Source organism: Monodelphis domestica, chromosome X, assembly GCF_027887165.1.
Source record: "Monodelphis domestica isolate mMonDom1 chromosome X, mMonDom1.pri, whole genome shotgun sequence".
NCBI lineage: Eukaryota > Metazoa > Chordata > Mammalia > Didelphimorphia > Didelphidae > Monodelphis > Monodelphis domestica.
The window spans coordinates 10,516,646-10,543,234 of record NC_077235.1 but is presented as its reverse complement, the minus strand read 5'-3'; the positions used below and the strand labels follow the sequence as shown (position 1 = coordinate 10,543,234).

Sequence of the window (26,589 nt, the reverse complement as noted above, 5' to 3'; positions counted from 1 at the left end):
AGATCAAGGTGAGATGGAGAAAGAAGGCAAGGCAGGCTCAGAAAGAAGAGCGAATGCCATTGATCTAGGAGGTAACAGAGTGGAGAAGTACGTGCTCATATAAATGAGATTTCTTTCAGAGGAGTCAGGGTAGGAAGAAGAGAATCAATGGTACACAGGGTTGGGTTCCGACGTATATTATTTATACATTTTTGAGGCAGGGAGAGGGAAGAAAACACCAAAAAAGAGAACATACTTTCCCCAAAGTTTTCTGGCAGCCTTTTGACATGTTTCTTCGGGGCTGCTTCCATTTCTCCCCAAGGTGCTTTGAACACTGCCCTGTGCCAGCCCCTGAAGCCTGCCAGCCCGCTGCTCTGTGGGTTTCTGTTAGGTCCAAGGAACCAAACAAGCTACAGTTGGAGCTTCGGAGGAAAAAACACAACAAAACAAACCCAGGGCACTTTGCAAGGCTTGTTTTGACACAATGATCACTGAAATGAAGCCGCCCATGTTTTCACTCTCCCTTCTGAAAGGGTAGGAAGAAGTTTGAAAATCCTTCTCTCCAGCCCTACAATCTCCCCTTGGCCCAAGAGGCCCAGCACCTGGCCAGTAAGCCAGCCAAAGTCCTCCTCAGGTGGCTGAAAGGCTGCCCTCACCAGCCTCTGCCCCTTACAGCTCAGGACAGTTTTTTCCGTGCCAATTTTCACTTCCTCACCTTGTGTTTTTGTAAGTGGCCCCTTTCCCATTTGCACCTGGGCGTGTACCTTCTTTTCCAGACTGAGCGAGCTTCATGATGGTGCCATCAATGGCATTGGCCCTAGGAGACCTTAAGATGAAAGGCCAGACTGGCAACCTAACCATAGCAACCCCCCAAAGTGGCTTCTCCTAGAGCAGACCCTACAACCTCACAAGGGTTTCCTGTACCCACAGACCCTGGCAAAAGAACTCGGCTCTCTAGTCCTGGAGTGGACCAAGTTGCCTCATCGCTGGCAAAGACCAGGGATCCTTGATTCCCAAGGCTTTCTAATGGTAGAAACAAATAAAAGAGCTGATCCCAAGTGTGAGCAGGCCAGAAGGACAGGAAGTCTGACGGGAGTCCACATGTTCCTTCCACCATGAATGACTATGGCTAAGGCTCCAAGGAGGTTGGTGTGGTAGCCTCCCTTTCAAAGTCTCCTGGCATTTGCATGGTGGCTATCATTTAGTAGTTTTTGTTTCCTTTTTCCTTAGAAGAAGGGATGCTCTTTGGGAGAGGTACCAAGCAGAATACTATAGGTCACTTCCGGTTGATGGAGAATCAAGCAATGGGGGTCTTCAGGAGATGCCAAGTAGAAACAAAGGAATAGTCAATTGGGAGGGGAGGAATCATCTATGCCAATGTTTAGTGTTCCATAGATAAGGGAGGGTACTACCACATGGGACCAAGGGAAATGAGGAATCAGAGAATCTCCAAATTGGCAGGGCCCTCGGACGTCAGATAGTCCAAACCCTATCTGACCCCAACTCCCTCTACGGCACGCCTGGCAAGTGTTATGCAGCCTCTCCTTGAATGTGTCTAATGGATGGGAACCCATTAATCTCTCCAGATGACCCATCCCACTTTATGAAGTTCTCACTGATAAGAGGTCAGGCCAAAATTTGTCTCTGTCTCTCTGTACCTTTCCTCCATTGTTCTTTGGGGCGATGAAGGACAAATAGAACCCTCCTTCCATGTGACAATCCTTCAGGTCCTTGAAGGCCCGCTTTTCTCAAGGCTAACCATGCCCACATCTTTCAAATGACTGCCATAGGACACATTCTCCAGGCTGCTTGCTTGCTTCTAGATGCACTCTAGCTCACAAGGGTTGTACGCTTTCAAAGTGCTCATAAAGCATTCCTTTCATGATGGGTGCTAGAATTTTTCCAGGAACAATAGTCAAGTTCTCTGATCTAGAGTCACTAGGCACAACTCTTGTTTCTTTATTGGGTGCTGAAACAATATTTGTCCTTCCCCTCTTCTGCCACCACTTCCCCTTTTCTCTGCAGCCCTTCAAAGACCCGCAGCAGTGCAGCAATCACCCGAGGATGGAATTTCTCAGACCCTAGTGGCTTAAACTTATTGAGGGCTGCCACATATGAACTGACTTCCTCCTCTCAGATCTGTGCTAGCTATTTTTGTGCAATCCTTTCTGGAAGAGAAAACAGAAGGAAACTGATACCTTTTCAGTACCATCCATTACTATCATCATCCCCTCCGCTGTAAGCAGAGGTCCTATCATTTCTTTCACTCCTCTCTTGTGCCCAACGTAGTTAAAAAGAAAAGGATGGTGGAAGAGGGAAGAAGGCTACCCTTGCCATTATCCTTTATACTATTCTGCAAAGGTACTCAGGCCATATGCCTGTAGGATCATGGGAAAATAAACTTAGAGGTGGAAAGGACCTTAGAAGGCCATCCAATCCAGCCCTCTCGTTTTACAGATGAGAAAACAAGAGGCCTAGAGAGATTAATTAGATAGACTATGGTCCCACACAGTTAGTAAGTGGCGGACTCATGACTCATCATTAGTGCATTCTGTATTTTAGCTCACTGAACTACAAAACTATTTCATTACTCTTTCTTTTGTATTTGTCCTTTGATGCTTCCACCTTTTATTCATGTTTCTATAAACTATCACTTTGGCAGAGAGCTCCCTGTGGGTCCACATCTGTCTCCTTTATCAGCTTTTCCTTTTTCTCTTCACTAGAATGGTTTCTGCTGATATATTCCATATTTCCTCCTTGAGAGCCTCCTGGCCCTCTAGGATGGATGTTTCCTCAAACAGCGAGACCTAGACGTTCTTTCTCAGGACTATGTGCCGGGGCTCAGCAGTCGAACCTGGACTTACAATATTGATTTCTAGCTCCATCCTCTTTCCACCAGTGGTACTTCTGCTTCTTTGAAAGATGCCACCATGTGCTGAGAAAGCATTTTGAAACACCAGCTAGCAAAGGAAAATACACACACACGGGGGGACATCCATGACTGAGAAATACGATTTTCCTCTGCCAATTTCAGGTTCCAATATATCCAGTATGTCAAGGAAAAATTCAGTCTACTAGCTATGCTTTCCAAGTTTGGGATTAAAGGCAGGATCATAGATCACAGATTTGTGAGCTAGAAAGGGCCATAGAAGGCCGTCTAGACGAACCTCCTCTGTTGCGTTCCCCAAAAGTATCATCTAGCTTCTGCTCAAAGACTTCCCATGAGGCCCATTCATGGGTTACTTAGAGCACAGGCCATTTTATAGATGAGGAAACTAAAGCCTGAATGGGGGAAGCGACTTGCCCAAGGTAATCTAAGCAGTAAGTGATAACATTATTTTAGAGGACAAAGTTGGCTGCAAAATTGTTTTCTGCTTCTCCTACTTTTCATCTTCCTTCTACTTTCCCTCAATCTCTTTTGGCTCAAGTTCTTCTCTTTCTCTTTTGACTTCTAAATATCTCCTCTAAAAATCCAATCTCTGACCTCCTTCACAGTTCCAAATTCCTCTAAATCTTTCTTCAGATTCTTTTTATTTCAGCTCAGCTCCCAGGGCATGGGGCATGCATGACTTTTAGTGACAACAGCATGTCTATTCAGCTACGTTCTTGGAGCCACTCAGATTCCCATGACTTAAAACTCCTGCTTGAGTGCCCAACTCAACGATGGTCCCAAACAGAAAGATTCTATGCTACATTATTCTTTAATTGAAAAAAGAAAAAAAAAAGTCTGCATCTATTCATCCCCTGCTTTCCAGAATTAGAAACATAATAATATGGGATTGCTTAGTCTATTATTTATCTTCATGGGTATCATTTTTAATTTTACATTTATTTTATATATAATATAAATATTATGTTCATTTATTGAAGTCTAGCTTTTATATCTCCTTTACCTCCAAACATATTTCTCCCGCCTCCCCACCCAGAGAACCATTCCTCAAACTGAGCCTGACAGTACTTATAGTATTTCACACCCAGAGTCCCCTACCTCTCTGCCGAATGGGGGAAGGTTCATTTTTCTCATCACGACTTTAGGGCCAGGCTTAGTACTTATAATTAGGAAGCATTAGTACTTATAATTAGGAAGCATTAGTACTTATAATTAGGAAGCATTAGTACTTATAATTAGGAAGCATTAGGTTTCTTTTGGTTACTGCTTTTTTCTATTTGCAGTGTTTTAATAATTGGGCATATTGTTTGCCTGGTTTTCCTTACTTAACTTTGCATCCATTCATCTAAGTCTTTTCAAGTTTCTCTGAATCCTTCACATCCATCATTTCTTAGAGCACATGAATATTCCATTATATCAATGAATCAAAAATGCTTCAAAGAGAGAAGTCAACCCATGAGGTAAATCTATGGCCTTGGAATCATGTCGAAAAGAAAAAGTCTTTGTAAGAGAACAGACAGCTTGGTGGCAAAGTGGATAAAGTGTAGGATACAGAACGAAGAAGATCTGAGTTCAACTCCTGCTTCTAGTACTTATGAACTATGTGACTGTGGGAAAGTTACTTCATTTTTGTCTGCCTCAGTTTACTAATCTATAAAATAAGGATGATAATAGCACCTAACTCATAGGGAGGATGTAGGGATCAAATGAACTAACACATGCAAAGTACTTTGCAAGTCTTAAAATACTACATCATCATTGTCATCATCATCATTATTATAACTGTTGATATTCAGGCTCATCTAACTCACTTGGACCATTGTGACAGTCTCTTGATTGTTCTTCTGGCTCCTCTCCAAGCCCATCTTCCACACGGACACTCAAGTAATCTTTCTAAAGCACTGATCCGGCCCCATTTTCCTTTGCTCAAGGACCAGGCTTCAGTGAATTCCTGCAGCCCTTACAATCAAGCCTAAACTCCTCAGCTTGCCATTAAATTTTTTTTTTATTAAAACCCTTACCTTCCGTCTTGGAGTCAATCCTGTGTATTGGTTCCAAGGCAGAAGAGTGGTAAGGGCTAGGCAATGGGGGTCAAGTGACTTGCCCAGGGTCACACAGCTGGGAAGTGTCTGAGGCCAGACTGGAACCCAAGACCTCCTGTCTCTAGACCTGGCTCTCCATCCACTGAGCTACTCAGATGCCCCCTCAACTTGCCATTTTTTAAAGAATTTCAACAGATGGCTTTGGCCTAACTTGCCAGGCATAGTTATGACTCACTCCTCTACGTGCAAACTGGTCAACTTGCTACTCCCCCAATTTACCATTCAAGCATACACTCATAGAAGGGTCATGGATCCCAACCTAGAAGGGACCACAGAGGCCAGCAAATGCAACCCTCTCATTTTACAGATGAACAAACTGAGGCCCAGAGAGGTTTAGGGATTTGCCCAAGGTAGCACAGTATTAGATGATCCTATGCTGTATGCCATATCCTTGCAGTAGAATGTAAGCCGTGCCCTTTCCCCTGCCCACCAGGTTGGGAGCTTTCTTCCTTATTATCATTGTGTCCTCAGTACCCAGCACCAGACTTGGCACAAAGCAGATACTTAAAGATGCTCAGTCCCCAAAACAAAGCTTCCATTCATTCCTTCATTCTCCTTAAAAGGAGGAAAGAAAAAGGAAAGGGAAGGGAGGAGAAGGGAGTCCTGATTCAGGGAAATCACACTGCAGGGAGCTAAGGAATGGGTCTGGCCACAGAAAATCATCAGTGAGAGAAGCAGGCATTGGGGGCAGAACTACGAAGAAACATAGGCTCACAGACTTAGAGCTCAAAGGGGCCTTCTAAACCATCCAATCCAATGCCTTCATTTTACAGAAGAGCAAACTGAGGGCCAGAGGAGGAAAAGTGACTTACTCAAGGTCATACATCTAAGTAAGGGGCAGGAATGCTCTTGGAACCAGGCCAGAAAATCCAAGATCTGGAGCCCAAAGGCACCTCGGAGGCCTTCTGGTCCAAATCCCCCATTTTATGGATAAGCAAATGGAAACCCAGGGATATGAAATGACTTGCCCTAGATCACAAAGGAAGTAAGCCCCAAAGGTAGGATTCGAACCCAGGTCCTTTGACCCCAGAACCAATGATCTTTTCATTATAACAACATACCACCTTCAGGGGTATATCAGCAGGGCCTGAGGAGGCAGGCTGCTGCCTTTGTTGGTAAGGGCAGGGTTTTTTCTCAAAGGAAGTCCGAAAAGTATCTGGTTGGTTCATCTATTGGCATTCAGTTCAACAGGTCTTATCAACCTAGAAGTCCCAGTGGGTCCAGGATGAAGCAGAGGGGGAAAGGGTGTGAGATTTAAAGCAAAGCCCCATCAAGCTTGTCACAGACATATATGGGGATGCAACTTGGGCTTTAGGCCTTAACAAATCACCCTGTACCAAAAATGAATAACATGGAAATAGGTATCAAGTGGCAACATTTGTACAGCCCAGTGGAATGGCTTGTTGGCTCTGGGAGGGGGGAAGGGAAAGGGGGAGGGAGAGAAAAATGGAGCATGGAGACATGGAAAAATATTTAAAAATTAAAATATATTAAAAAAAAAAAGAAATGGCACCAGCTCTGGAGTCAATGGACCTGGGTTCAAATCTGGCTTCCAGAAATTATAAGCTGGGTGACCTCAAACAAGGTACTTGACTTCTCCAGGCCTCAGTTTTCTCTGCTCTAAAATGAAGGGGTTAAGCAAGATGGCCTCAGACTTGGCTTAATCAGGCCAAAAGTAACACGCGGAGAGAACTGCCTTCCAGACAGGTCTGTTGGCAACCAACTCAAGGCCCAACAAAAGACCCAGAGGAAAAGAGCAGAGAGATGGCCGTGGGCAGCCGGGGATGGCAAAGAGCTGTCTAGGAGAGGGAGAGGATTTCTTCCCTTCGCACATGACCTTTAAAAGTACCTGATAAGCGATTTGCTCGGCTTGCCCTAGAAGTTTCAAGAGAAAGAGGGAAGATGAATATTAACCTTAATGGCTAAATTACTGGCTGTCATTCCCAAGCCCTTCCCCCCAGGGAAAGGCGCTCAGCAGCTCGGGCCTCACTCCCTTTGTAAGTCAGCAGGAGGGCCCTGGTGGGATCCAGAATGCCGCCTTGGTCGGGCACACACTCTGCAAACCAATGTGTCATCTTTGAAGGTGGACATGCTTTAAAGAAGGAAAAAACTCAATCATCTGGTCAAGTAATTAACTGAAATCCTACGAGGCTGGAGGGCTCACATGCCAAGCTGTAACCTGAAGGCAATTTTCAGCGTGGGGCTGATAAGACAGATGGAAACCATTCACCCGTCCCAAGGATGGTAATAAAACAACTCTATAAAAAGGGGATCCCGTTTCGGTTGCCCTGGAAGGGGAGCCATACTTGTCATTCCCTCTGAGATCAAACACCATCAGATTTGTAAATTGCTGAGCATAATGTCTGGCACATAGTAGGTGCTATATACACATTTGTTCTCTTCCTCTTTCTGGGCCTAATCCATCAGCAAAACCCTAATGCTGGTGCACGCTCACACACACACACACACACACACACACACACACACACACACATCCTACCACCAGGAGTAGGACAACATTGATGGATCATATGGCATGCATGAACACTAGAAATAGTTGCTTGCTGTGCAGTCAGCAGACCTAGGACCAAATGCAACCTCCAATAACATCACTTGCCTAGGACTCAGTTTCCTTTTCTGTCAAATGAGTGTTGGATTCGATGACCCTGGCTCAGTTTCTTCCCCTGTTAAATGAAGTCTTTGGAATCAATGTATCCGTGATGTCCTTATCCAGTTCTAAATTAAAAAAAATGTTTAACCCCTTAACTTCCATCTTAGAATCAATATTGTGTATTGGTTCCAAGGCAGAAGAGTTCAGGCAATGGGGGTAAAGGGACTTGCTCAGGGTCACATAGATGGGAAGTGTGTGAGAGCAGATTTGAACCTAGGACCTCCTGTCCCTAGGCCTTGCTCTCAATCTACTGAGCCACCCAGGTGACCCACAATACTATTATTCCCATTTTACAGTTGAGGAAACCGAGGCAGACAGTGATTATGAGTGACTTGCTCAGGGTCACAAAGTTGTCTGAAGCCAGATTTGAACTCAGATTTTCCAGACTCCAGTCCCAGCACTCTATTCAAATAATAATGGCTAGGCAATGGGGGTGAAGTGACTTGCTCAGGGTCATACAGCTAGGAAGGATCTGAGGCCAGATTTGAACCCAGGACCTCCCATCGATAGGTCTAGCTCTCAATCCACTGAGCAACCCAGCTGTGCCCTCTAAGTGTTTTTATGTCTCTGGGGCTCAATTTTGTCCTCTGAAAATGAGCATGTTGGACTCAGTGTACCTCTGGTGTTCCATCTGACTCTCTGGGTCTCAGTTTAAGAATCTAGCAGCAATGATGACAAACCAAGGAAAGCCACTCTGGCCCCAGCACAGGTCAGCTCCCATCAGACCCCCAAGCTGAAGGGAGAACGGAGCAAGGAAGCTCTTGTCCCATTCCCCAGGGGAGCAGCCGAGGCTGGATTTGAGCCTTTGGTGAGACTTCTTTAATGCATCTGGCTCAAACACACTTACCTGCCCCTGGGGCTGAATGAAGCCTTTTCCACTTTCTTTCTCCTCTTTTGAAATAGTTGGAGAGACATAATTTATGACAAGCAGCTGATGAGAGCTACTGCTTCACCTCAGCCAACCCTACATCAAAACACTTGACTCCACCTAGGGATCTGCATGTGTGAAGAGCTGAGCAGTTTTAGAAAAAAAATAATAAATACTGCATAAAATGCTGCTGCCATAGTCCTTCCTTAAAATCATCAGTTACAGGGGAAGACGGGAAGTTTCCCCGAGTCATTTGGGAGGGGTGAGCAGTGGGCTGCAATCTGGACTGCTTTCATCAGCACAGACAACTCCCAGTGTGGAAACTTCCTCTACTGATGCCTACGGGCAATTCTTCTATAGCTTTCAGTCCTTCAGAGTGACTGGGAGACCGAGAAGTTAAGAGATGACTTATCCACAGGAACAAAGGCAGAACTGGAATCGAGATCCTGCTCTCAGGCCAATCATCTATCTACTCCCATATTCCCTCTCTCCCCAAGCCAGTAAACCAATTTCCTGTATTGCTAAAATAGAAAGAAGGGGATGAAAAGGGGGGGGAGAGAGAGGAGAGAAAGAGAGATGGAGAGAGGAGAGAGAGAGAGAGACAGAGAGAAGAGAGAGAGACAGAGAGAAAGAGAGAGAGAGATGGAGAGGGGGGAGAGAGAGAGCAAGGGAGAGAAAGAGAGAGACAGAGAGATGGAGAGAGGGAGAGAGAGACGGAGAGAAGGAGAGAGAGACAGAGAGTGAGAGAGAGAGGGAGAGAGAAGGAGAGGGAGGGAGGGAGAGAGACAGAAGGAGAGACAGAAAGAGAGATGGAGAGAGAGGACAAGAGAGAAGGAGAGAGAGAGACACACAGAGACAGAGAGAGAGGGAGAGATAGATAGAGAGGGAGAGAGAGAGAGAGAGAGAGAGAGAGAGAGGGAGGGAGGGAGGGAGGGAGGGAGGGAGGGAGAGACTCAGTTCTAATAAGTTAGCACTTTTGGGAGCCTCATTTACTCTTTTGGATCATCAGGGTACCATTTAGTTAGCGCTACTGCCCATGTCACCCAGCAAGATGCTGAGCTCAATGGTGCCCTGGGGTACTGAAGGAGTTACAGTGCCTGCTAGTTTCTACACAGAAGGCATGAAAACAACTAGGAAAATGTGGCTAGGAGAGGATGGCGGGCCGAGGCCTCTTAACAGCTAAATGATCGCTCCCCTCTCTGGGAAGTGAAATCAGTGTCCTCCAGCCCAGTGTTCCATCAGCCAGCTCAAATAGAATGAAAAAGCATTATTAGCATTATTATTATTGTTCAACTATTGAAATTGCAACCAAATGCTTACGGAGTCCTGCCAATGTGGACGATGTCATCTGCGTTACTGGAAATACCAAGGCAAACAGAAGAAAATCCTTGCTCTTTAGGAAGTTACATTCTACTTAGGGTGGGGGAGAAATGACACATATGCTGACAAGTAAGTACCATATAATGTGTGTGTGTGTGTGTGTGTGTGTGTGTGTGTGTGTGTGTGTGTACGGACACACGTATTAGTAGGGATTTTACCTTCAATGTAATAATCAACTAATATAGTTTCAGAAGACCCAGAATCCGTCCAAGGGGAAACTGGTTCCAAACAATCCTTAAGCTATGAAGGGAACAAACCACTTGGACCCTGGATAAAGACAGATGATGCCCCACAGAAAACATCTGGGGATTAGCTGAAAGACTCACGTGCGTCTTTGGGCCTGTGTGGAACACAGCAAAGCCAGTCTAGACTCCAGCTTTCCAGCAGCAGGCCATTGTAGCATTGGGAGAGTGCCACCAACCAAACCCAAGAGAAGAAGCTCCAAACAGCCATCAGAGCCTTCGGCCATTCCACTGGAGCACGGGGATCTCTAGGAGTGTCTCTGGAACACCAGTGGCTTCCAGGAGTTGGAAAGGAGACCAAAGGCTAACTTCCATTTTCGGACCCTACAAGGGCACTGACCCTCGTACTTCAGTAGTCACTTGCCATTTGGCAACATATGCTCTTTAAGGTGGAGCCCACTGTCCCTCGTGGTCTTGTCTGTACCAGGGGAGAAGACGCTTTAGTTTAGGGAAACACTTCTGTAATAACTGCCCTTGTTGTGCCCACTTAGTAAACCCCTTTTTTGAAAGCTCATTTAATCTGGCTGATAGTCCATGGGGAACACCCCGAAAAGAGATCTTGAGCAACCGTCCTACAGAGCCCAACTCCTCAGTGGGACCTCTCGGCCCTGAGGGAATACTCAGCTATCTTCTGGAGACCTCACCCCCCTACCGTGCATGGGCCTTGGGAAAGGAATCCCAGAGGGGGCGCAACACATAAAAAGCAAAGCCAGAATTTGCACAGTGGAGGCAAGGAGAAGCACTGAAGTTAGCCCACGTACACACATGAACATGGTATTGTCTAGACAGAATTTTTCCACGTAGAGGATGCACTTGTCCTCCTTTCGTTCTGAAGGACCATCATGCCTTTCTTCCCATCCATATCCAGACCACACTGAGGCCCTCTTAAAAGCCCCTCATCATTTTTCCTCTAATCCATTTTTAGGATTAAAAAGATCTGTTCTGGCCCTGATGGAAAGAACTAAAATATCCCATTACTGCTTTTACAAAGGTCACTCGTCTCTCTGAGTTGGGCTTCTTTTTAATCATAGGTTCCATATCTTAAAGGCAGTGCCTTCCTTGTACCTTGAGCTGCGTTCTCTCCTCACCATTCATTTAGAAAAGTCTCAGTGTTGTGCATGAATCACATGGAAGATCATAAATTTAGGAGCAGCTGGGTATCACAATGGGTAGAGCACAAGGCCTAGAGATGGGAGATTCTGGGTTCAAGTCCGACCTCAGGCATTTCCTAGCCATGTGATCCTAGGCCAGTCATTTAACCCCCATTGCCTAGCCCTTACTTGGTATTGATTCTAAGTCAGAAGGTAAGGATTTAAGAAAAAGAAAACAAGATCATAGATTTAGAATAGCAAGCGGCTCTCGGGGTCATCCTGTGCACTCTCCACACCTCATAGCTCAGGAAATTGAGGCCCATTTATTAAGCTCCTACTGGGTTCGAGGCACACTGAGGATCCAACGGAAGGAAAAGCACAATCCTAGTTCTCAAGGAGCTCCCAGTCTAATGGAGGAGATGACAGGTAAACGATTGGACACCAACAAGCTCTGTGCAGGTCGAATTTGGAGATCATTAATGGCAGGAAGGCGTTAGCTTTAGGGGGATCAGGAAGGGCTTCTCAGAGAAAATAAGATTTTAGCTGAGACTTAAGGGAAGTCAGAGAAGCTGGGAGGTAAGGAGGACATCCAGTGAGAACGCCTAGAGAAGGAACAGCAAGGAGGCCCCTAGGATCACTGGATCCCAGATGACACTGGGGAGAGTGAGGGATAAAAAGGCTGGAAAGACCCCAGTTGTAAAGGGCAGATACAGGAGCTGGTCTTGGTCAGGAGTAAAGCTACTTCATTGTGTGACATGAGATAAAGGGAGGAGAGAGGGCAAATGGCACCTGAGGGATAGGAGAGGGAGGAAAAGGGGACTAAAGGAGAGGCAATGGTAAACAGAGGCCCTTTTCTGTAACACTGAAGGCAAGTGTCTCAGCTGAGAGAGAGGAGAGAAAGGGAGCCACAGGAAGCCTGAGGAAGGGTGAAGCTTGGAAGAGTCGCTGTGGAGAACAGGCTAGGGAGTTGATAAAGGAAGTATAGCAGGACTGCCGGGCAGTGGGGAGGGCCTAGTTCATTTTGTGAACTATAAATGCACTGTGGACCCACTCAGAACAGTGGTGTCATTTTTTTAAACCTGGTAGGTAGCATGTCTGTAGATGCAAAGACAACTGATGGTGGGAATGATCCAAAGCTGGGATGGTTAGGCATAATTGGTGATATGGCGAGAGGGCAAGGGGGCCAAGACGAAAGAGGATAATGCAGAGGTGAGCTTGTTCCCCAAGAGGGCATGATGGGAAGGGGAGGGGAGTGTAGCTAGTGGAGGATGTGGCTTGAGAAAGAACTCAGGGGTAGGAAGACTGAAATTGCAGTGAGGATGAAGCAAGGGCTTATGGGTCACAAGGCAAAAAGAGAGGAGAAAATACAGCAGATTGTGATCAGAAAATGGTCCGACAGGCCATAGGTAATAGAACTGGGATTCAAACACAGGTCCTCTATGTCCACATGTAGCACTCTTGCCACTGGGCCACATGGCACTGCTGCTGCTGGTAGGGGTAGCTAGCGGTGGGGAACACAACTGGTTTCCAGTTTTCCAAACATCAGATCTTGAATCACAGAATGACAGACTCAAGGGATCTTGGAGTTGTAAATGATCTTAGAGATCTTAAGCCCATGTCATAGACCTCAATAATATTCCTGACAGGTGATCAATGTAGCCTCTGAATGAATACTTTCAGGGATTGGAAGCTCACTACCTTCACAAGGCTTCCCATTACATTTCCGAGAAGCCTAAATGATTCCTTCCAGAAAGACCTAATGGCCTCTCTTTCTATTAAACATCTCTACTTCCTTTGGTCATTTACAAAGATTCAAACCCTTCCCTTCCATCTTAGAATCAATCCTATGTATTGGCTCTGAGACAGGAAGGGCTAAGCAATAGGCATTAGGTGACTTGCCCAGGATCACCCAGCTGGGAAGGTCTGAGGTCAGTTTGAACTCAGGACCCACCTCCCATTTCCAGGCCTGGCTCTCAATCCACTGAGCCACCCAGCTGCCTCCCAAAATATGTCATATTAGAAATAACTGGAGGGGCAGCTGTAGTAACTAGCTCACAGGAGTGTTTGGAGGATCGGGTGACATGACCCAGAAGGACGGGTTCCTAAAAATGGCCACATGTGAGTCAAGACAGACGGGGACACCTCATCCTGTGGACGTTGGGGGGGAGGGCGGTTATCCTTGAGCTGGGTCCATCTACCAGAACTGTGTAAGCTAGCATTCCCATACCCTTTCCCTAGACCACTAGATTTCTTGAGTGGGGTAAAAGGGGGACTTCTTGGATATAGCTCATAACTTTTTTGAAGTTTGGATGGTGTTTTGGGTGAGGCAGCAGAGTACGGGGGCAAAAATCTGACTTTGGAATCAGGGGTTGAGTTCAAATCCTGCCTCTCCCATGAACCCAAAGCCAGTTAAGATAGCAGCATTGCTGGAGCACTTGCCCACCTTAAATCCTTGCTCCCAGTTATTACAGATTTGCTTCTTCCCTGGCCCATTTCTCTGGTCTATCACACGACTAGAGGTTCGAGCTGTGCTGCGTACCCAGAAATTATATATAAATAGGCTAAATTTCGAATCCCATAAAATATTCAGGAGCTACGGTAGCTGCTGCTATTTGATTTTATTTTGTTTTACCCTCAATGTCAGACAACAGATCACTTTCTCAGGATTTCAACATCCGAAAGCCTACACCTGCTTCCCCATCTCCCATCATATTTCATTTTTTAATATAGTGATATGAATTTGGCTTCCCCGTCTCCATAGAGATCGCTGGAGAGCAAGGCTTGCTAGAAGTCCTGGCATTCCCTGGAGTGGGATGGCACAGTAAGCGGTTCTTTGTCTTCTGGGAAAGTAAGGCCCGCTTTCCCTGAACCGCAGCAAAGCTGCTCTGCCCAGAGCACTGTCTACCGCAGATCTCCAAGCACCCTGCTCCCACGAATGACCCTCCAAAGGATCTCTCAGATGGGGATGCAATGTCCCTTTCTCAGAGGAAGTAGCTGGAGCCCAGAGGTGGTCCATGACTCCCTTGCTTGAGGCTTTGGGGGGAGCAGAAAAACTGACACTGGAAGGGACCGAGGCCTGCCTGCCTGCGCAAAAGGGCTTTTTGTTTACAACATTCTCATGGCTGCTAACACAATCGGCACAGATGACCCACTTTAGAGTCCACTCAGAACAGGGTAAATAAGAAGAGAGAGAAAAAAGCCAAAGATGGGATCATTTGGGGGCGAAAAACCATCCAGCTGCATAACAATTCCATGGAAGGCAGAAATTAAGAGAGGAGGTAATGAGGTAACAAGGGGCCATTTACAGAGTGCTTTCACATTGGTAAAGGGCTCTGCAGAAATTTGGCCTTCACAAAATCAATAGTTACTAAGCACCTACTGTGTGCCAGGCACTAACCTCGTGAGCTAGGTGTTATTTATTAACCCCATTTTATAGATGCAGAAACTGAGGGTCACACAGCTAGAAAATACGGGAATGAGGACTGCACTCTATTCACTGTCAGGCATTCCTGTAGAAACCAGAAGTTTAAATTCAATAGCTTTTAAGGCAACAGGCAAGTGGCCTTTAAAATAAAGTCACATCAAGGTGCTCCCTGCTGAGTTTTGATGCACGTAGTACCTCCCTCCATATACAAATATATAATATGTGGCTACACAGCTATAATAGGGATATGTATATATATACTAGGTATGTGTATGAGTAAGTCTATGTATCTGTCTAGCTCTCCACTGGGTAAGAGAGAGAGAGCGAGACAGAGAGAGAGATGGAGAGAGAGACAGAGAGAGATGGAGAGACAGGGAGAGAGAAAGAGACAGAGATGGAGAGAGAGGGAGAGAGAGACAGAGATGGAGAGGGAGAGGGAGAGACAGAGAGATGGAGAGAGAAAGAAGGAGAGACAGAGAGAGATGGAGATAGACAGAGGGAGGTAGAGGGACAGAGAGATGGAGAGAGAGGGGAGAAAAAAGGAGACAGAGGAAGAGAGAGAGAAAGATAGAGAGGGAGAGAGACAGAGAAACAGACAGAGAAAGAGGGAGGGAGAGAGAGAGGAGAGAGAGGGAGAGATGGAGAGAGAAGAAGAGAGAGGGAGAGAGACAGAGAGAAACAGAGAGGGAGGGAGGGAGAGAGAGAGAGAAAGATGGAGAGAGAGAAGAAGAGACAGGGAGAGACAAAGAAACAGAGTGAAAGGGAGAGAGAGAAAGATGGAGAGAGGGAGACAGAGGAAGAAAGGGAGGGAGAGAAACAGACAGAGAGATGGAGAGAAACAGGGAGAAGGAGAGAGAGGGAGAGAAAAAGAGAGGGAGAGAAACAGACAGAGGAGGAAAGAGGGAGGGAGAGAGATGGAGAGATAGAGACAGAGAGAGAGGGGAGAGAGACAGAGAGATGGGGAGAGACAGAGGGAGAGAGAAAGACAGAAACAGAGAGATGGAGAGAGACAGAGGGAGAGAGAGACAGAGAGAGAAAGAGACAGAGAAATGGAGAGGGGGGAGAGAAAAAGAGAGGGAGAGAGACAGAGAGAGGGTGGGAGAAAGATGGAAAGAGACAGGGTGGGAGAGAGACAGAGAGAAAGAAGGAGACAGAGGGAGAGAGAAAAAGACAGAGAGAGGGAGAGAGAAAGACAGAGAGGGAGAAAGACAGAGATAGAGAAACAGGCAGAGAGAGGGAGAAAGAGGGAGGGAGACAGAGACAGAGAGAGATGGAGAAGAAGAGAGGGAGAGAGAGAGTGAAAGAGAAAGATGTAGAGAGGGAGACAGAGAGGAAGAAAGAGGGAGGGAAAGAAACAAAGAAATGGAGCGAGACAGGGAGGAGAGAGAAAGACAGAGAGATGGAGAGGGAGAAAGAAAGAGAAGGAAAGAGACAGAGAGGAACAGAGGCAGAGAGAGACGGGGGGGGGAGAAAGATGGAAAGAGACAGAGAGATGGAGAGAGAGGGAGAGAGAGAAAGAAAGAGAAGGAAAGAGAAAGAGAGGAACAGAGGCAGAGAGAGACAGAGGGGGGAGAAAGATGGAAAGAGACAGAGAGATGGAGAGAGAGGGAGAGAGAGAGAAACAGACAGAGTGAGATGGAGAGAGAAACAGAGAGAAAGAGAGAGTGAAAAGGAGAGAGAAAGATGGAGAGAGGGAGACAGGAAGAGGGAGGGAGAGAAAGAGACAGAGAGAGATGGAGAGAGGGAGAAAGACAGACAGAGAGATGGAGAGGGACAGAGAGAGAGAAGGAGAGAAAGGGAGAGAGAGAGAGAGACAGAGAGAGAGAGACAAATAGATGCACACATACATCTCTATGTATACAAACTTACACACACCTATATAAGTGTATGACTACACGTGCACACATATCTGTCTCCCAATAGGCTGGATACTATCTCCAACATACTAGATTGGCATTCTCAGGCCTTACCACTGGGGCGTCCAGTCACCCATATCTCCCTCATCTCAGGAATGAGGCTGGGTCAGAGGAGGAAAATCTAGAGGGGCTTATTCAGGCTTCCCACTCATTGGCTTTTACAGAAAAGAAGATTCCGGGCCTGGTTGGGTGGTCCTTTTGTTGTGTTGTGCTGGGAAAGCTGTGCCTCAACTCCTCCTATTGTAGATGTTTGGGCTGAGTTCCTCTGTGCAGGCAACGTGAAGAAAAGCTCCTCTTTATTTCGCAGCCTCTGAGTAAAGTGGGAGACAAAGGCAGATTCTGCCTCTTTTGTTGCAATCATTTAGATCTATTTGTTGTGGAGGGAAAATATCTGAACTACCAGAACCTGCTCCTTTAGTGAGATAAAAGAAGGTAATTGCCTGTTATTTGGGGTCATTGTGGTTGTCTCACTAACATAATATAACCCCAAATTTGCCCAAATACGCATGATTAATGGGTTTTATAGAAGGAGGTTCACAGGTATTCAATTTGGTATTTCAATTCTCTGACAAGTATCTAGTGTGTGCGTGTTGTTGTATGATTATGGATCATGAAACACTAGTCTCTGAAGAAGAAAAATTGGGACTCACCCAAGAGGTTCATCATGGGTAAGTCCGCTGCAACACTTCATAAACAAAGAATCGCTAAGGGGACGGGTTAAATGGTGACTTTACAAAAAGGAAATGGGTTGGTTGGTGCACAAAGGGGAGGACGGGTGGGTGTCTGTGATGTCAAGAGACCAGGAGGAAGGTCCCAGCACATTAGACGGGTCACTGTGAATCTATGGGAGGACAGGACAGACCTGCCTTTCAGGCAGGGCGGTCACATGTGGCATCCCTGCAAGGAGTTCTTACATCCAGAGAGTCGGGCTCCTTGAGCCTGAATTGTGCACAAGGCAGTGCTGGGGTGGACAGGGGATCTCCCTCGATTAATTCCCTTTGGCAAATAACCCTTTGGGGCCAGATTTTCTAACGCGGTTGCACCATTTGTCTAGAAAAAAAAACTGGCAAATCATTCCTTCCAATTGGACGGCATTTTAAGAGCCAGGCATCGCCTTTTTCTTTAATGAACTTCCAATTTAATTCCGATTTGCAGACAAAATAACATGAAACAAAAGGCATACTCACACACGCTGTTTGCTTTCTGTCAAAAATCCTCCTTGGAAATCCTTGGGAATATTCAAATGGAAGTCCAAGTCCCCATGCAGACACCCCTGGGCCAAGAGATGTGTCCCAGTCTGCGATCTTATTGGCGTAGGGAACTTCCCATAGTAACACCCTGCAGCTTACCGATGAACTTTTCTGGGGTCACAGACAGATCAAGGGGTTTGCCCAGGGCCACCCGCTCAGTAGGTGACAGAGGACTATTTGGACTTGACTACAAAATGGCCTTACTATCTATCCAGAAATCAACTTCCTCTGGTTCTCATTCATTTGGCCCCAAATGTTTAAAAAAATGTCCCCCATATAGTCCTCCATTTTTGATGCGGGCTAATGCAGTGTTTTATTTTAAAATCGAGATTCTTTAACTTTTATTCCTATTCAATCCCAGACCCATTTTCTTGTTGTTTCTTCAATTAGATGCATTTGAGAGGTGACTTAAGAGCACAATTCTTCTAAAATAAAGATGAATTCCCCCAAACAAAAATCAAATGTATGCCGTGGGGTGGGGGTGGGGTGGGGGTTCTAGCCGCTGAGGATTAGCCGGGGACTCTAGGAACTGGACGCCATTTTGTTAGGCAACCAACTCCGCCCAACATTCGATCTCGTGACAGCGCACGCGCATGCTCAGTAGCCTATAAATAAAGGGCAGGCAAGGGATGCTGGGAGAAGACGGTTTACCACACCTCGTGATAAGTCGTTCTTCTCTCTTCACAGACGCTGTGGTGGCCTTCGGGCCTTTCACCCTTCGGTTCCAGTACCCTAACGGATCTCGATAGGCCTTAAAGGATCCTGGGGACTTCAGCCCACAGATTCTCCTCAGTCACCAACACCGAACAGATTCTGGCATAGGTAAGGAGACCCCCCTGGGGATCTTGCTGAGCCCTTCGGCGGTGGTTCGCAGATCTCCTTAATTCTGACCATGTTTGGGCACTGATTTTCCTAGGTCTTAGCAGGCCCTAGTGAAGCAGAGATGGCTTCCCCACCCTCTCCAAAAGTCGTGTTTAAGAACACCACCAAAATGTCCCTGAATCAGCGCTTCACTGAGATGCTGACCAAGCAGCCGGTGCGGGTGACCATCCAGGCCACCACAGATCCGCAGGAGCAGGACCAGAAATCAGAGCGGGTGCCTGAGCGGGAGGTGGTGCAGGAGGTGGTGCAGGAGCCAGAGCCAGAGCCAGAGCCGGAGCGGGAGGTGGAGGTGGAGCGAGTGGCGGTGCTAGAGCTGGATGGGGATCCAGAGCGGGAGCCAGATTCAGAGTTGGAGTCCGAGCCAGAGTCCGAGCCAGAGTCGCAGCTGGAGCGAGACAGAGCCCGGCGTGATCCCTCACAGAGGCGTGACACCAGCTCCAGATCTTTCCAGAGCCGGCCCATGTCACGGAACCAAAAACTAGCCCAACAGATGGAGCGTCGCCCCTCTGTCCAGGCAGCCCTGACTCTCAAGGACAGCTTGAAGCAGCGCCTGGGTAAGAGCAATATTCGTGCACGTTTGGGCTGGCCCTATGGGACCCTGGGCAGGAAAGCAACTGGGGGATGGGGAGGCACATACTCTGGAAGCCGTTATTACGGGGATGAGCCTCAAACCTACAGGGGCCGAGAAGAAACACGGGAAGGGCGGGCCTCTAGATTTCAGTCACATGGAAAGAGAGGGTCATACTCTCATCAGGGTAGAGAATCTCGCCAAAGCAGATCAAGGTCTCCCCAGAGGAGAGGGAGAAGAGGTGATGTCCGTAGAGGTTTTAGGTGGGGAGGATCCAGCGGCAGTGGAGGGATGACCAGTGAAGGCCGCAGAGGGCAAGGGGGCTTTGGTGGTCGTGGTCGTGGTCGCAGTCGCTGGCAGGCTGCTTCCCAAGCTCCTCTGACCAAAGAACAGCTGGATAACCAATTAGATGCATACATGTCAAAAAGCCGGGGCCATTTGGATGCTGAGCTTGATGCTTACATGGCCCAAACCCCAGAAAAGGCCAAATATTAGATCAATGCCAGCTTTGTTGACAAATTAATTTCCAGTTGTTTATAGGCTTATCTTGACTTTAACATTGTTGCATGAAATTGTATTTTTCCCCTTGAATTTGGTTTTATGTCCTCCATTTTTCTCTTTCTGTGTATGTATGTATTCACATTTATAATTTAAATTGCTTTTTTCCTCCTGTCCCTGGTGCATTTGCCCCACCTCCTTATGCCAATCAATTCAGGACACATAGGTCCTGCTTATTTATGCTTACAACCTAGCGGGCTCCACCAGAAGGTTCCAGGCACAATCTTAGGAGCATCACGTGGAGACCCTTCCCTGTTGCCAAGAGCTACAACAGAACTGATAGATATTTGTCATTTTTAATCCACGGTGGCTTAGTAAAAGAACCGTGCAGAATCCTCCACAGGAGGCCCATTGGGCTATCCTGATTTATCACATTAAGTGGGTGTATGAGGCGGGAGGGGGAGGAGGATTTAAAAAGTTGTGAGCACCAGCTTAAACTACCAGCTTCAAGGTAACACCCAAGTGTGCGCCATGGCAGCTGCCGCCTCTCATAGGTTAAAGTATAGGCCGTGGTGGGAAGGTAACTTAACTGTGGATTGACTAATCTTCACTTGGAGCTTTTTGACACAAACAAAAAAATAATAGAAGGAACAGCAGGCTGCTTAGTTACAAGCAAAGGGGCAGCCCTCAACTTTAGCAAATTAAAGGGTAAGCAGCAGGAGCAGGGGGCATAATGTTCTGTAAGACACTCATCTTTGTATATTCTGAACGGTGACCTACCTGCCACACTCCTCCCCTTTCCAGTTAATTCTGTAGATTTCTGCTTAGTTCTTTCCCAAATGTCCTACGGTTTAACTATACTAATGGCGGCGGTTGGATTTTGAAAAGAGACACTCGTCTCCAATTGGTTGGAAAGGACATGGGTTTGTTTTTTTTAATTAGCTGAAAGCTCGAATTGTATGTATAACATGCGAATTGTATGTATAACATGCGCTGTGTGTTGTTTGAACTAGAAAGCTGTAATCTCTTCATATGTACTCTGTATGTTTTTTAATTCATTCGAAAACTATATAATCTCATAATATGAATTCTGAATGTTTCTGATCTATTCGAAAGCTAAAAGCCCATAGTATGTATTGCGCCTGTTTTTGATTGATTAAAAAGTTAAAATCTCAAGAGGTATTTTGTGTTGTTTTTTTCAAAAGGAATTTAGAAACCCAAATCTCACATATCATATTTACTTCCTTAAAATGAAACTTCTGGCTCTCCTCTCTTGCTCCTTATGCCCCACTTTTTTCTCCTTATTCGACCAACTGGAAAGGACCTTGGGGGAGGAAAAGGTCTAGGGAATTGCCTCATTTCACAGATGGGGCAGCTGAGGAGGGAAGGGGTTCCTTTGACCCCTGTCTGACACCCCTCACTCACTTTGCTCCCACGGGCTTCCTCCTTGACCCTCTCCCACTCTACTCAAAGAGTGACTTCCTAATTGTCAAATTCGGGGGCCTTTTCTCATTCCCATATCCCCTCCGATGTGGTCAAGGCCATTGATTCCTCACCTCCGTCTGGTTATGCTCTCCTTTCTGGCTGGCTGTGACACACGCCCTGCCCTGATCCCTTGGTCTGTGCAGCCTTCTCCTCGCCAGGAGCTGCAGTCACTTCCCAGGGTTAGTTCTTCAGCCCCATCTATTCCATTTCCCCTCTCTCAGAACCCTGAGCCTTTGGGTGCTGCTCTCACTAACTGACTGTGTGACTTTGGGCAAGTTATTTAACCTGGCTGGGTTTCTGTTTTCTGACCAAAATATTCAAAAGAATTGAACTGGAGGATTTCTGTGGCACCCTTCAGGCCTGAAATTCTTTGTTGCTATGACTTCCCAGTGTTTTTCTCCAAGATTTTCTCCTCAAGAGTACCAGGCCTCTGACTCCAACTGTCTGATGGGCTCAGGGCACTCACTTTACCAGCAGTAAGTATTTCCCGGTGTCTTTGCTGAACACGGGGCCAGGAAATGGACTATGCTCTGTACACAGTAAGTACTTAATATATGTTTGCTGAAAGCAGGGCAAATATAACAGACTCCCTCAAAAGCTGTTAACAGTTCAACAGACAAGCTTCTGTGTCTAATGGAAAGTGAGCTCCCCCACCCCCAGAGCTCCAGCATCCACTGGGTGACACATTTATGATCTAGTGTCCACTTCACTTGGGGCCTTAGAGAAAGGAGAGGGAAAATGGGACATTCATACATGAAAACCAACTGTAGCATGAAGCCATCACTAGGAATTTGGAAATCCAATTCATTTAAGCAAGTATTGGGGAAAATTGACTCGAGAAGATGTTGTTCTAGGTCAGCAAGGGTGAACCTTTCAGAGACAGGGTGCCCAAACTGGAACCCTCACAACACATGTGAGCCCCCTACCCTGCCTTATCCCAGTCACGGGGGGAGGGAGTGCTCCCATTGGGCTGCTGGCCAATGAGACGGGTGACGGGAGAAATATCTTCAGGCTCATGTGGAGAAAGGGAAGGGAGCAGCCCCTCTGGCACCCTCTAGCAAGTGTGCCATAGGTTCCCCAACACTGTTCTGGGGGGATAAGGATGCAAAAGGTGTGGAGGGACCCCCTGCTGTCAGATCAAGACAAGAACCCTCATGCTGGGATATAAGAGAACAGCCACAAAAGACTTTAGGAGAAATGAGCCTAATACAGCTGAAAGGGAAGAAGGGAAATAATGGCTGGGTGGACCAAGCTCTTCAGAGAATTCTCACTGGGCCCTTAAGCACTTGCTGCCCACCAGATCACATGGAGTCACTATGCAGCCACCTTGAGAAGGGCAGGGGGACAGGAGAGCTTGTGTCTAAGTCTGAAGGGCTGACATGGGGGAGCAGGGATTATACTTGGCCTCAGTGGTCAGAATCCAGAGCAATGGATGGGGTACACAAACATGTCCGGACAAGCTTCCTCACAGCTCCTAAAGTGGGATGGGGCTGCCAAGTTCATGGAGGCCTTGCCCCACTCCACCCCCTTAAGGGTTTCTGGTGGAAGCTGAATTGGAGCCACTTTGAGGAGATTCTTGGTCAGGGAGGGCTTAGACTAAGGCCACAGGGGGCCTTTCTGGGTTGAGGACTGATTCTGTGAGCTGGAAGCCGATTGCCCTTGAGGTAGAGGTGAGGAAGGGAGTGGGGGAGGCTGGGAGGAGACTTGAGTTTAGCTTTAAAGGATGGCTAGAAATTCAGGGCAGTATAAAGCTTCTGGACAGGAGAATTAGCATATTCCATAAAGGTAGAGAACATATTGCCTCTCCCTGGTGGTTTGCCTGCAGTTCCTCACACAACAAATGGTTGCTGTGATCTCACTTCCTCCACTGGCCCACTTGGCCTTCCCAGCCTGTACTAGCAGCTTCACAGAAGGCTGCCTGCCTGGGCCGTCTGAATGAGCCTCCAAGTCTACCTTGCTAACCGAAAACATCTCACTGGGCAGCCATCACGCTTCCCTTTGCTTCCGGCCTGCTCTCCCTTCACGTGGCTCCTCCAGGATCACCTCTAAAGCCATCCCCATGCCCCCTTCCTCCCTCACACACATATGGAAGTTTAGCTGTGCTGTCACTGGAGCCAGCCTACCACAGCATCTTACATGCTGGGGGGGGGGGGATCTTTTGTGTTTTCATCCAGTGCTTTAAGAGGTTCAATCTGCAAACTCCACTCACACTTTGAGACTGGAGAGTGGTAAGGGCTGGGCAATGGGGATCAAGTGAATTGCCCAAGGTCTCAGGTAGGAAGTGCCTGAGGGCAGATTTGAACCCAAGACCTCCTGTCTCTAAGTCTAGCTCTCAATCCACCAAGCCACCTAGATGTCCCAACTGCTTTTTTGTCAGAGGCAGACTTGATCCTCAGCCTTCTTGGCCTGTAAGCCAGTTTTCTCTCTCTCTCCCTTTCTCTCTCTCTCTCTCTCTCTCTCTCTCTCTCTCTCTCTCTCTCTCTCTCTCTCTCTCTCTCTCCCTCTCTTTCTCTGTTGCTCCCTCTCTTTATTTTTCTCTTTGTCTCTTTGTCTCTGTCTCTCCCTCTCCCTCTCTCTCTCTCTCTCTGTCTCTCTCCCCCCCACTCGCTCTGCTTCTCTCTCTCCCTCCCTCTCCCTCCTGATCTCTCTCTCCCTCTCTTTCTCTCTCTGTCTTTCTTTCTCTGTCTCTGTCCCTCTCCCCCTCTCTCTCTCTCTCTCTCTCTCTCTCTCTCTCTCTCTCTCTCTCTCTCTCTCTCTCTCTCTCTCTTCCCCTCTCTGTCTCTCTCCCCACTCTTCTTCTCTCTCTCTCCCTCCCGATCTCTCTCTCCCTTTCTTTCTCTGTCGCTCCCTCTCTTTCTTTTTCTCTCTGTCTCTTTGTCTCTGTCTCTCCCTCTCCCTCTCTCTCTCTCTCTCTGTCTCCCCCCACTCGCTCTGCTTCTCTCTCTCCCTCTCTTTCTCTCTCTGTCTTTCTTTCTCTGTCTCTGTCCCTCTGTCCCTCTCCCTCCCTCCCCCCTCTCTCTCTTCCCCTCTCTGTCTCTCCCCCCTCTTCTTCTCTCTCTCTCCCTCCCGATCTCTCTCCCCCTCTCTTTCTCTGTAGCTCCCTCTCTTTCTTTTTCTCTCTGTCTCTTTGTCTCTGTCTCTCCCTCTCCCTCTCTCTCTCTCTCTCTCTGTCTCTCTCCCCCCAATCTCTCTGCTTCTCTCTCTCCCTCCCTCTCCCTCCTGATCTCTCTCTCCCTCTCTTTCTCTCTCTGTCTTTCTTTCTCTGTCTCTGTCCCTCTGTCCCTCTGTCCCTCTCCCTCCCTCTCCCTCCGCCCCCCCCTCTCTCTCTCTCTCTCTCTCTCTCTCTCTCTCTCTCTCTCTGTCTCTCTCTCTCTGTTCCTCCCTCAGGGCATTGCCACTCATATTATAGTTGTTTACATCATACATTGGGCTCTTACTGTTTGAGGAATTCACTAGAACCCATCCCCATGCAGTTAGCCAGTTGGCTTTGCTTGGGCAGGGAGCTGGCTGGCCCTCTGGGGAGGGCTGGGCGGCAGGGAGTGAGTGGCACATCCATGCTGACTCTTGGGATCCTCACTCTCTGTGCCCTAGTTCACCAGTGAAAGTGAAGCTTAAGCCCGGAAAGACCCCCTCAAACTGTTCTGGGCCCAGGCCACCCGGGCCTCTTTGAGGGCTAGTTCAGGGCAAAGGCACAACAAGGCAAACACTTCTGGGCCTGACCCTGTCACCACCCAGCAAATGCCAATTAGAGTCAATAGAGGTTTGATTAGCCTGGCCTCCCGTCTCCATGTATTTTTTAGGCCCGAGGTCTTTATTAAAATATCTGAGTGTTCAGGGGAGCTGGCTGGGGGAAGGCAGGCATTTGGGGAACCATGAAGTATACATGGGATGCCAATGAGAGCGGCTTGGCTTGGCTAGGGTGGGGATCACTGGCACCCTGAGGTCTGGAGCTAGAGATGGAAGTGTTTATCTAGATGCAAATAGAAAGTGGGCTGGGAGGGAGCAGGAAGGAAACAGCCTACTCCTGCCGCTTGCATTGCTGAGGGACGGTGGCCATCTTTGTAGCATCATAAGTAATGCTTTGGTAATGAATGCCCAGGAACCTGGATACCCTAAAAGCTGGAGAATTGAAAGGGATCTCAGAGGACAGCTATCAGGGTTTCCCCTTCCCATTGTAAAGAAGGACAAACTGAGGTCTATGGGAAAATGCTTCCCTACAAAATGATCTTCAGGGAGAAGCAAAGCCATGACCATTTGCCATTGACTGAATTTGGGGGTTAGAGCCTCAGCTGGCCCATCTGTGAAATGGAACAATGGCCCCAAAGAATATGGTGGGAATGGTGCCACACATAACAGGGAGAAAACATCTGGGTCCCTGGTCAATCCCTAATGTGTTGGGGGGAGGGTGGCAGAAGCAACACCAGCTCTTCCAACTCAAATATTTTTTGAATGACTTGGCAACGTCACAAGGTAGGAGTTAGCAGGTATTAGTGTCCCAATATTACAGATAAGCAAACTGAGGCAGAGTTGATGACTACAGAGCTAGTAAGTATGGGAGACAGGATGGGACAATTGGTCCTACGTTCTTTGCATGACACCATGACAATGGCGAAAATACAAAAGAAAAGCTGGGGAAATACGAAGCCTAGTTAATCATGAAAGGAAGTGTTTGGGAAAGCAGAAGGTTGGACCTAACGGTATGAGGGCTCCACCCACATCCAGACTGGCTAGAGTGAGAAGCCTCTCATGGTAACCCTTCCCAGAACTGGGAATCCCCTAATGTTGGGTTGCCACTCTCCTTTTCCTGCCTTCTTCCTCCTCATCTCCTGCTAGGAAGCCCCTGGGATCCCAGAGATGAGCGGGACCTCACAGGGCCTCTCATCTGCCCCTTGGCTCCTGCCCTTCCATCTCTAAGCCCAGAGAATCCTTGAACTTTTCCATCATTCCTTTACAAAGTCTCTCCATAGTTTCCGTCACTGCACTATGGATGGGTACAAGATGACTTGGTTTTTCGGGTGACTTTTCTATTATCCCTTCACCTTCTTGTCTTGGCTCCCAGTGCTCCTGGCTTCTACGGCACTCCTCTCCCGTTTATCCTCCTCTCTGTTCAAACATGCCTCCTCCTCAGCCTCTTCTCCTGGTTGTTCATCCTGAGGCCAGAATGACCCACAGTAGTCAGCTTCTGGGAGTCCCAGCTGTGTTACAGACTGGCTGAGTGAGCCTGGGGAAGTCACTTAACCTCTCATTGCTAGAGGCAGCTCTCCATGGTAGAACAACTGCCAACCGGCAATGGTAGAGGCATTTGCTCATCAGGAATTCACCTCCACCATGATCTTAGACTCC

At 47.4% G+C, this 26,589-nt stretch overlaps 1 protein-coding gene across 3 annotated transcripts in view; it reads left to right on the top strand.

Moving 5' to 3' along the window:
- Positions 1-20,937, top strand: part of LOC100009905 (chromatin target of PRMT1 protein-like) — a 40,756-nt gene extending 19,819 nt beyond the window's left edge. For all 3 annotated transcript variants that reach the window (XM_056809760.1, XM_056809758.1, XM_056809759.1), the window contains 2 exons: positions 18,501-18,635; positions 18,730-20,937. In XM_056809760.1, the coding sequence (XP_056665738.1) occupies positions 18,757-19,758 (1,002 nt within the window). In that variant the 5' untranslated portion in view covers positions 18,501-18,635; positions 18,730-18,756 and the 3' untranslated portion in view covers positions 19,759-20,937. The remainder of the gene's footprint in view (positions 1-18,500; positions 18,636-18,729) is intronic.
- The last annotated feature ends 5,652 nt before the right edge of the window (positions 20,938-26,589 follow it).